The 9,561-nt window shown below is 49.6% G+C and overlaps 4 protein-coding genes across 4 annotated transcripts; 1 reads left to right on the forward strand and 3 right to left on the reverse strand.

Moving 5' to 3' along the window:
* Positions 1-54: 54 nt before the first annotated feature.
* Positions 55-1,279, reverse strand: MRPL8 (mitochondrial 54S ribosomal protein bL17m MRPL8; the record flags this gene model as incomplete). The annotated part of the gene is made up of 2 exons (XM_076628490.1): positions 55-987; positions 1,067-1,279. The coding sequence occupies 2 exons, from the start codon at positions 1,277-1,279 to the stop codon at positions 55-57; spliced, it is 1,146 nt and encodes a 381-aa protein (XP_076491891.1).
* A 120-nt stretch (positions 1,280-1,399) lies between these two features.
* Positions 1,400-4,575, forward strand: JCM6883_007660 (uncharacterized protein; the record flags this gene model as incomplete). Its single annotated transcript, XM_076628491.1, has 6 exons — positions 1,400-2,405; positions 2,472-2,734; positions 2,815-2,892; positions 3,002-3,603; positions 3,665-4,126; positions 4,194-4,575. 6 exons carry the CDS (start codon positions 1,400-1,402, stop codon positions 4,573-4,575), a joined length of 2,793 nt encoding a protein of 930 aa, XP_076491892.1.
* Positions 4,576-5,030: 455 nt separating this feature from the next.
* Positions 5,031-6,370, reverse strand: JCM6883_007661 (HPP family protein; the record flags this gene model as incomplete). The annotated part of the gene is made up of 7 exons (XM_076628492.1): positions 5,031-5,068; positions 5,180-5,268; positions 5,338-5,403; positions 5,467-5,639; positions 5,731-5,840; positions 5,909-6,268; positions 6,340-6,370. The coding sequence occupies 7 exons, from the start codon at positions 6,368-6,370 to the stop codon at positions 5,031-5,033; spliced, it is 867 nt and encodes a 288-aa protein (XP_076491893.1).
* A 1,030-nt stretch (positions 6,371-7,400) lies between these two features.
* JCM6883_007662 (uncharacterized protein) lies at positions 7,401-9,088 on the reverse strand (the record flags this gene model as incomplete). The annotated part of the gene is made up of 6 exons (XM_076628493.1): positions 7,401-7,412; positions 7,479-7,811; positions 7,873-8,136; positions 8,201-8,532; positions 8,660-8,893; positions 8,959-9,088. The coding sequence occupies 6 exons, from the start codon at positions 9,086-9,088 to the stop codon at positions 7,401-7,403; spliced, it is 1,305 nt and encodes a 434-aa protein (XP_076491894.1).
* Positions 9,089-9,561: the final 473 nt, after the last annotated feature.

Raw genomic sequence — 9,561 nt, forward strand, 5'->3', positions numbered from 1 at the left:
CCTCGAACTCTCCTATCCTAACACCACCTTCTATTTTTCTTCCCCTCTCTTCCTTTATAGTCTCTCCTCGAACTCCTTCTCGAGTTTATCCATCTCCTCCGTCGCATGTTGTCTCACAACCCTCCTCTTCCTATCCAATTTCCCTTTACTCCAATCCCCCTTCGCTTTACTAATCACTCCCATTCCCCTTTCCCTTTCTCCCTCCTCCTCCTGTCCTTCTCCCGTCAGATACCCGAGTTTACTCTCCCCGGCAAAGAATTTCTTCCCGGTCCTGGGGATTGTCAAGACGGGTTTTGGGGGCGATTTTCGATCGGTCGGTTGGAGTCGTTGGGTTAATTGAGAGATTTGACGTTCGGGGTCAGGGATACCGAGTGAGGAATCGATTGAGGAGAGAGAGGAAGAGGAGGAGATGGAGTTGGAGGAGAGGGTGAATTGAGCGAGGGAGGAAAGGTAGTGATGATAAACCCTGTCGAGGAATAATGTAGAGGGATGAATCACTTTAACTGGTTCTTCCGTCGAAGGTGTTTCGATAGTCGCTGCGTCGACGTCCGTAGAGTCAGAAGAGGGAAGGGAAGAGAGGGGTTTGGTCGTCGAGGAGGCGGAGACAGGGAGGGAAGGAACCTCGTTCAACCGAAACTGCAGCGCTTTCACCACGTTTTTCCTCGTGATCTCTCCCAATTCGCTACTCTCTTTCAAACCCTCCATAATCCCTTCCGGTCCATTTCCCTCAACCCCTTCTCTCCATTCCTTGAACGCTTCGGGTCCGAGTTCTTTCTCCCTAGTTCTAATCGCGAGTTCTCTACCGATTGTTTTGGCGGAATTCTCAAATCGTAGGTCGTTCTTGTTATCTACTAATTCGAGGATCGCGAGGGGTGCGTTATCTCCTACTCGATAACCGGATCGGAGGATTCGGGTGTATCCACCAGGTCGAGAGGCGTATCGTTGTGCGAATGTCGTGAACAGTGGCGTGAGAGTATCTTTCGAGTTCTACACTCCACCCCATCCATTTCCATTCAGCTCGTGAAGGAGACAGAGAGAGATGAGAGAGATGAGGATGGAGACTAACGAGTAGGAACGCATTCGCCCTCTCCCAATTCTCCTTCCCCCCTTTCTTACCCCATCCAATCACTTGATCCGCTAATTTCTGTGCGGCTTTCGCTTTTGGAAGTGTCGTAGAGATTTGTTGGTGTTGTAGTAAAGACGAAACTAGGTTACGGAGCATCAACATCCGATGAGAGGTCGTACGGGATAGTTTCGAGAGATGTAAGCCATGTCGCATCGTGGTTGGTCGGTCGAATGGGCCGGGATGGGGGAGATGGAGAGGAGGAGGAGATCGAAAAAGTTTCGGCGAATCTCATCTTGGTTCTTCATCATCTCGCGACCAGCATAATCGACTCAGATGCTTAACGGTAGTAGTACAGCATGGCGTAGATCTACCGCAACGGCTTGCAGCGCGTGCGCTAGAATAGCAGCAGCTTCCTCGACATCTAGAAGATTCTCTCCCTCAGCTCTCTCCTCGACCATTCGACCAGACAGATCGACTACAACAACGACAAGAAGGTACAACGCTTCGTTCGCTCAAGTCGGGGAATCGATCAAAGTGGAAGAAAAGGAGGAAGATCCGAGTGAGGAGGAGGAGGAACCGACAACGACAAGGGAAGACGAGACAGGGATAACAGAACAGGAAGCGAAGGAACGGATAGAGCGACGAGAAGCAGGGCGGAAGCAAGCGCACGAGGCATTTGGGGAATTATGCAAACCGTTTGGAGGAGGAGAAAACGAATCGAATCCTTCTTCCTTGACCCCGATCACATCAGATCTAACAGGCATAATAGAAGCTAGTTATTACAAGCCTTCACCAATCTACGAACAAGAAGACGTCCCCAAATCTCCTTTCGCAACCGCTGCGATTCCGGTTCCTCAAACTTTGGAAGAATTGATTTCGAAACCTATCGATTCTTCCTCTTCCGGTCCTACGACGAAAGACGTATCTTCCCTAATCCCCAAACGATTCACGATTCCTTCCGCCTCATCTCCCGAATCCCATCGAACAATCTACAAGAAAACGTGGGAAACTACTTATTCCCGCATGTCGAAAGCTTTCTCGAAACGACAACTCTTCGACTTGTCCTCTCAACCTCCTTCTTCCGGAGGGTTCGGAATCGATGTTTATTCGAAGGAAACTCAATCGAAGTTGAAATTGGGAACGAAGGGGAGGAAACATAAATGGTGGAAATCTAAACGATTGGATCAAATGTCGAAACGAGAATTAATCACGACGATCCTAGTCGGGGAGTTTGAATTGGTGGAACCGGAAATGGTACCGAGTTTGAGTAGGGGAGTACCGAAAGTAACGGAAGCGGTACCGTTATCGGATCGTGTTTTGTTCTTGTTACTTTCACCTAGTGAGTTCCGATCCTCTTTCTCTTGACTATACTGGACGACTACTGATAGAAGAAATATGTGAGTAGATTGTCCCGTAATCCCGCGTATCGCGAAACACCTCGAAGTAAAAGTTTCCTTCGCCCGTCACCCTCAAACCCAAATCCTCTCCCTAATCCTAACCGGTTCTCAAGCGGGAGTCTCGAGCGCGAAACTCGAAATCGAATCGATCGATGAAGTTTCGGAGAAGCGAGTCGTTAGGTTACCGAAAAGTTCGAGGGAATTGAGACCCGAAGTTTATCAGACGGTTTCGAGGTTGGCGAAAACTTATCTGGAACCAGGGGAAGAAGCCGTTAGTTCTCCTCTATCCAAGATTGATATCAGATGATCAGAATAGGGAAGCTGATGTCATCTTGATGTGAGAGATAACAGGATACACTCGTAGCAAGTGCGATGGAACCCAAATACCTCAAGCGTTTAAATCGCTATCTCTCCTCGGCATTCGCTTCCGTACGTTTTCCTTCCCTTCTCCCTTCTCCCTTCTCCCTTCTACCTTCTCTCTCTCTTGTGCCTTCCTTCCTTTCTCGCTCTCTGCTAATGCCCTATTTCGCGCGCACAGGATTCCATCCGACAATCCACTTCCCTCTTCGCCTCCCTCCCGACTTCCCTCTCCCATCTCCGCTATTCCCTAACTCCTTTCCAACCCCTCTCGTCGAGTTTCACCCCGAATGGATTGACGGATCTCGCGGCGGGTACGCAAGGGAATTTCGCGAGATGGAGAACAGTGGTTTCATCATCATCCCACGCCTCGAACTCGAACTCGAACGAAGAGGGGAAAGGGTTGGAGGAGTGGAGTGAGAGGATGAGGATGGAGACGAGCTCGAGAGTACCGATCAGAGTATCGTCGAGCGAGGGCGAGAAAACTGTGACTTCGATGACGAGTTCGATCTTTCAAGCTTTGTTCAAATCCTTCGAATCGAACGAGGCGAATGAGTTGATGAAGAGTGATGGTGCTGGAGAGGGACAGTATGAGTTGAGAGCGGAAATGGGTCATTTAGTATTCCCTATTTACAAGGACGACTCGATTATCGAATCATCCAACTCGACAACATCGAAGAACAAGGGAGAGGTGGGGGTATTCAGTAAGAATAATTGGGGTTGGGAAACTTGGATTGATTGGTTAAAGAGGAAGAACAAGAATGAAACGGTTTGGATCCCTACGTGAGTCTTCATCTCTCTCTTTTGCCTCTCGCGTTGCTGACTTCTCGGCTTGATGTCGCAGTCCTCCGAAAGGGTTCCTTCAGTCGACTGGAGTACTTACACCACTCCCATCCTCCGCACCGGAATCCCCATTCTCTTCCCTTTTCTCTTCAAACTTTTCCTACTCGTCCTCGTACTCGTCCGACGACAAACCTCTTTCCTCCGCCGAGAAAGCCTCCCTCTCCTCTCACCCTACTTTCTCCTCCACTTCTTTCCGCCGTCTAATTTACTACCCCATCCAACTCCCCTCCTCTTCTTCAAAGTCAGACTCTTCCGTGCCTCCTCAGCCAACCCCTCCGATTCGACTCGAATTATCCCTCAACTCAGAGGAAGGGATCAAGGCTGAATTGATCCAAGAATCTAAATTGGATTGTTTCGTACCTACTGGTTCGAACGATTTCCGATTGAAACTGATCAGAACGAGATCTGTCTCTGAGGACGAAGTCAAACTTGGGGAAGGGGGATTCGAACTCGCTCCTGGAATGTACGTTTCTCTCTTTCCTTCCCTCCCAGATCCTCAGGACTGTGCTAACAATATACGGTGGATACAGGTCTTTGTTCGAAACGATCCTCTCCTCCCCCTCTCAAAATCCCTTCGAATTAACCCTGAACGATTCCTCCCGTTTCTTCCTTCACACAAACTCTCTTGTCCGTCAAACTCGAATCACTCCCCCTGTCTCCCCTCCCTCTTCCTCTTCCTCGTCGTCGTCCCCGTGGGAAGGAGATTTCCCAATGATTCAGGAATCGGAGAAAAGTTTCTTACCTGAAAGTGGAGTCAAGGCGAAGAGAGTTGAGTATTTGTTGACGAGAGGGGAGAAGTGGACGAAAAAGGAGATTAGGAATGGAGCGAAGGAGGGGGAGGGGGAGGAGGAGGGAAAGAAGAGGAAAGGGTGGAGAACGGTTTTGGAAGAATTGGAGGGGAAGTGTCGGTGAGTAAGGGATTGGACGTGAATGCGAGAGGAGGATGAGTGATCGAGCTCGTAGAGTGGTCAGGTGGGAGAGTTAGAGGAGGAAAGTGAAAAGTAAAAGGTGAACGAATGTTTTATCATGTTTTCATATCGCATCGCAATCAAATCGCAATTATCAGCATACCATCGAACTCCCTCGTCCCAAAGTTCCTTTCCTTGCTTCTTCTTTAGAGTGTGCGGGGGAGAGCCGAGCGAACGAGAGTTTGAGATACACATTTTTTAAATTCAGAAGATGAATAACGATACAGTTCCAGTTTCCAATTCCAGACGAGATGACATGATATAGATACGATGATACAATATTAAGGGAATATAGAGACAGAATGTAAGCGGGTCCGATGGAGGGAAGAATGCGAAATGCGAGAAAGCAAAAATATGGACATGAAAAAGAAAACGGTTAAGAACGCGAGGATGGTCGGGTTAGATGACGATTTGAGGCGAGGGCCACCACCATTGCGCTGAAAATGGAGCGACACAGGCAAGGGGAGGAAGTGAGAAGAGGTGATGAAGAGGAAGATTAGCGAAAGATTCCCGTGACTTTGAGAACACGGAGAACGACAAAAGCTCACTCGGATACTGTCGACCGAACATGTTATTGACCACCATAGCCCATCCTAGGACGATACAGCTGTCGACGATGATTTGGACGATGAAAAACCTGAAAGATAAAACGGACAACGGCGTTGAGATCCAACAAGCTTTGCTACGATGAAGGAGAGAGACTCACCATCCCATACCAGCTACACTCGGCAAAGTAACTGCGAGTAGCGCAGTAGCTCCACCAGGCGGATGTCTGTACCTCACAACTTAGCTCCCGACTTTCCACACAAAACTCGAACAAATTCAGATGACTTACGTGATTTCGAAGAATTGCATGAGCAAGATCGAAGTCGCGAGTGTGACTGAAGCGGCTGCCCAAGGGATCGGACCGAAAATGTCTCCTACGGTCCAACCTCCGTGGAGGAGGAAGAGTTTTTGAAGGGCGACCCCGAGGACGGAACAGAGAATGTTGCCGAACATGATATTTCGCTGAAACGGAGATCGAGCGTGTCAGTAGGTACTTTGTGTATATCGTCGTCGTAGACAGGAACGGAGAAACGGGATGGAGTGAGGAACGTACCGGTTGAGCTAGAGGTGATTGATATTCTGAATAGAGAATGACGGCTTCCGTTGCGAAAGCAGCTACTACGACTGGTGCTCCTCTATTCGCAAAGATTGCCGCTCGAGCAGCTACAGATCATTCGGAAAGTCAGCTCATTCGAAGAAAGGGAAAACTTCGAAAGGAGAAAGCGACTTACAGAGAGCCAAGAACGCAATCGCAGCAAACGAAGCAACATACGTAACCGCCATATGAAACATCTTATCTACGAACCTCTCCTTCAACGATTTCTGTTCCTCCCTCTCGTCATGTAGCTGTTTCGCTTTCCTCCCTTCTTCCTCAACGAGCGTATCTCCACTTTCTCTCCCAGGATCTCCCTCTTCTCCACGACGATTCCGAGCTTCGGCTTCACGTTTGAGCTGCTCGATGTGCGATTGATGGTAGCGAGTCGGGAGTTGGTAGACGAGTCGAGAATGGAAAGAGTTATCGAAATCGGGAAAAGTTGGTGGTCGATAGCCTACGAAACGGGATAAGGGCCAGATCGCATAGAAGAAATCCTCTGCGTCGCGAGGAACGGGTTGGGTCAGTGAGGGAAAGATGTTGGATGAAAGGGAACGGGAAAGACCTTACGAGTCTTGTGCTGTACGTTTTCAGCTAACATCTTGAGTGTAGATTATATAGAGAGCTGATCCTTGCTTCTGTGAGTCGCCGAGAGTTCAAGAGAGCAAGTTCTTGGGTCGGATTCGGTAAAGAGAGATGTAGAATAGGTTCGGTCGCCGAAAGCAGTCTGTTGAGTCGTTTCGGCGGCAGGGAGGAGTCGAATGAGCGTAAAGAGAAGAGAGGCGGTAGAAAGAGTCGAGCTCGAGGTCATCAAGCTTCGTGAGAAAAAGACTTTGATCGCGTTCGGTCGTTTCCAAAACTTTGCCCTCGTCATTTCACTTTCCCAAGTCTTTTTTCGCACGAGTTTCGTTCTCAATTGAAGCGGAGGATACAGTACATGCTGCACTCGTGACTTGGTTCGAGCGACTTTGACATTTCACACGACCAACGAAAATGAGTGCGAACTTGGCCCCAAACTCTGTCTGTGCTCGTCCTGCGAAAGATACTATGTAAGGCCAGCAGAAGGAATGAAACGATAGTGCAAGCTACCTACCTGAAAATCAGCGAAGAAGCGAACCGAATCAGCTCAGAAGGGGGCATGAGAGCGATTCTTTGAGCTCGAGCGAAACACAAAGCTGGCTCACAGACTCGACCCTCGAATGTGGGAGGAGAAGGGCTACCGCCGCAAACTCGCCTGACAGATCTACTGCAGAAACGAGCGACAACGCTGGTCCGAAGAAAGACCGAAGGTTTTGTGCGTCGTGAATTCGGACCGTTTTATCGTTTCCAGTTTTGTCGTCTTGCTCTCGCATTGTTTTGTCTGTTCTCTTTTCAAACCAACCTAGACCATTTGACTCTCGCACGTTCTCTCCCCGCTTGTCGCGCGTGAGTGAGAACAGATAGTCCAAATTCGTTTACACAAGTTTTGAGAACTATTCCGACCCTCTTTCCCTTCGCTTTCGACACACACAGCTTTATCGAGCCGTGCATGCCTTAGAGCGAGGGGGAAGAGGGCCGACGCGATACTGCCCGACAGAAGACAGAAATAACAGACAAGCGAGAAACCTTTTTCCTTTTTCGACTCTCGTACTTTATCGAGTACGCTGTGAATCCCGACGATGGATGAGTCGTCCACTGACATTGAAAGACTCAGACTTGGTGTGACTCACGAGTAGAGTAACCCATTGAATCCCACCTCCAACATTCGAAAGTCTCACAATCCCCTCCCTCTTCGCTTCCTCGAGGTATTCTACCCATTTCCCACTCTCGAACGGTTTGTTCCCATGACACGTCAACCTCGAAGCAAGTGAATGAGGAGTCGTGTTCATGATACGGTTGTTGAGGAAGGCTCGAACGAGTGGAACGAATTTCGGAGGGATCGGATTCGAGGAAGAGGAAGGAGAAGAGGGGGAAACGGTGAGAGAGGAAGAGGACGACGAGGGACGAGGTTGACGGGTTGCATGAGGAGAGGGAGGAGACGAAGGGATGGGTCGATATTGAGGCTGTTCGGTCGAAGATTTGTGAGCAAGGAGAAAGAGAAGAGAAGAGTCGGTTTGAGCTCACCGTCAATTGAATCCAAAATTCGAATTTTTCCCCTTCGATTTGACCCGTTTCAACGATCCTCGCTTGCACGGCTTTCTCTGCGTATTTCGAGAAGGATTCGTTCCCCCAAGGTCTCGCTCCTCGATCGACCATTTTCGAACTTGCGAGGCTGAAAGTCGCCCAACAATCGGGTTCGGCGCGCAAGACCTGTACGAGCACGCAGAAGGAAGGTTGAGACTCCATCGTGTCCGCTCGAGGAGACGAGGAAGTGGGAGCGGAGTAGTCCTGAAAAGAAGAAGTCGAATGAGTGAGTTGAGCTTCGACAGTGACGAGGAAGAGAGAGACTCACCTTGACGTATTCTTTCGCTTGACTGATCGGAATCGCCAATTTGATCCATTCCGTTCCCTCCGTTTCTCCTACTCCAAGCTTGATCAACCCTTTCTCTTCCGCTGCGATCGAGTACTTCTTGAATTCTTTCGGGAGAGAAAAGTCGAGAGGAGGTTTCGAGAGACATTTCAATTCGTAGGCGATGCTTCCTCGGAGGGGGTACGAGCTGGAAGAAGGGGGAGAGAGTCGGTCGAGGAGGAGACGAATAAGAGGTTTGAAATCGTAATTTCCGTCTTGAGGAGTCGTGACCGTCGATCCGGATGTCGCTTTCGCGTATGAGCGAGAGGCTGAATCTGTGAGGCAGACTGGATCGGATCTACAGCCTGCGGGAGAGTGTAGAACGACAACCGACTCACGCGTTGAAGTATTCCCATTCTGTCCCGACGTTTCAACCTTTGAGTGATCCCCCAGTGTACTCACTCGTTCGACGGGCTCTCTCCGTCGGGTCCCTTTCCTCAAACAACAGAGGGAACCTAACCTCCTCCAACCCGAGCATCAAGATCTTTTCGGCGCAAAACGGCGTCGTTCGCAACAAGATGACCTTGTCTCGATGTCCCGACGCCGTCAACGCCGCGAGAATCTCTTCGTAGCCGTTGTCGTGAGTACCTCCGAAGAGAACGTGATCGCACGTAGAGAGAAGGAAAGGGAGATGACCTGTGAGAACGGCTCTATAATCTCAGCGATTGAGAACAGCTGGCTGAAGAAGGAGCAGGACTCACTCTTGAGGGCAACATCGGCGCCTTGAGGGATATCACCGACGTCCGACATGGAGAAAGCGTAAGGAGAGCTATTGAATCCTTGAGCAAAAGTCGCCATATCGTCTCCCAAGAAACTCGACAATCCTCGCATGTTGCTAGCACCGTTGACGAGTCAGCGCGGGCTGAGAGGGAGAGAGAGTGGAGAGAGTGTTCTTACAAGAAGGAGTAAGCTACGACTTCAATTCGAATTTGCTTTTCGTTTGCGAAGAATTCTTTTCGAATGAACCTCTCGACGTTGTTCTTCAACTCGATCGCAGCACACCTCCCTCCTTGTCGCCCTTTGCTCGTATAAGCTCGCGTGAACTTCCCGCGATCGTGTCAGTGTCCGTCACTAGGAAGGAGTGGCGACGAGAGAGAAAAGGGAGGAAGAAGATGGAGGACTCACGTAATCCGCATCGCCATCCAACATGACTCCGACCTTGACTGACAATACTGGCGAGTGAACGACGATCGAGAGAGAACCGATCGAGGTAGAAGGGGAACTTGCTGAAGCAGGAGCCGTCTCTGAATCGATTGAACAAGTGGTCGAGGGAGAAGTGGGAGAATCTTGAGAGGTAGAGTCTT

This window comes from Sporobolomyces salmoneus (assembly GCF_050403485.1).
Source record: "Sporobolomyces salmoneus JCM6883 DNA, S_salmoneus_JCM6883_v1_ctg1, whole genome shotgun sequence".
NCBI classification, from domain to species: domain Eukaryota; kingdom Fungi; phylum Basidiomycota; class Microbotryomycetes; order Sporidiobolales; family Sporidiobolaceae; genus Sporobolomyces; species Sporobolomyces salmoneus.